The following is an 875-nucleotide window of genomic DNA, read 5'->3' on the forward strand; positions in this document are numbered from 1 at the left end:
AATTATTATTATTATTATTATTATTATTATTATTATTATTATTATTATTATTATTATTATTATTATTATTATTATTATTATTATTATTATTATTATTATTATTATTATTACGAGGAATAATTTCAAATTTTTAATTAATTTTTTTATTATAAAATTTTTAGTATCCAAAACATGAATGCCTTGTGGCTTACGATGAAGAACTTTCCTTTTTTTGGTATTATGCCCGATCTAATAAGTGATTGTTGCTATGAAGATTATAAAGATAAGAAACGAGAAAATCAGGAACGATTGATAGAGGAACGTTTAGAAATTACAGAAAAACATAAACATAAACTTACGCTACGGGTATGTATGTTAATTAATAATTTTTCTTGTTCAAAATTTTAATATAATTAAGCAAAATTTATTCATTTATTTAATTCTAATCTTTATTTTGTATATTATATCTTTATTTACTAATATAATACATTGATATATTTTCTTTTTTTTTCGCTAAAAAAAAAAGAAACGGATAAAATTATATAATTAAATTTGAAATTTATTTCAAATTTATAGAGTGAAAATTTTTTTTAATTACAAAATTTTTTTTCATTTTTTATTTTTTTTTATTTTTTTTTAAGCAAAAAATGTGGGAAGCATTTGAGAATCCTCATACATCAACTGTAGCACTTGTTTTTTATTATGTTACTGGATTTTTTATTGCTTTATCGGTTTTATGCAATATTACCGAAACAGTACCATGCAAATATATGGTTGATGATACGACCGTTTCATGTGGTGAGCTTTATGAACGACAGGTATGACAAATTTTTATTATTTTTTCAAATTTTTTATTTTCAATTTTTTATAAATTTCATTTAATTATACTAATTTTT

The 875-nt window shown here is 19.1% G+C and overlaps 1 protein-coding gene across 1 annotated transcript; it reads left to right on the forward strand.

The window, feature by feature from the left end:
• Positions 1-152: 152 nt before the first annotated feature.
• LOAG_16084 (voltage-gated potassium channel) lies at positions 153-803 on the forward strand (the record flags this gene model as incomplete). The annotated part of the gene is made up of 2 exons (XM_003151573.2): positions 153-345; positions 621-803. Exons 1-2 carry the CDS (start codon positions 172-174, stop codon positions 801-803), a joined length of 357 nt encoding a protein of 118 aa, XP_003151621.1. The 5' UTR covers positions 153-171.
• Between the last annotated feature and the right edge of the window lie 72 nt (positions 804-875).

Source organism: Loa loa, assembly GCF_000183805.2.
Source record: "Loa loa unplaced genomic scaffold supercont3.950, whole genome shotgun sequence".
NCBI classification, from domain to species: Eukaryota; Metazoa; Nematoda; class Chromadorea; order Rhabditida; family Onchocercidae; genus Loa; species Loa loa.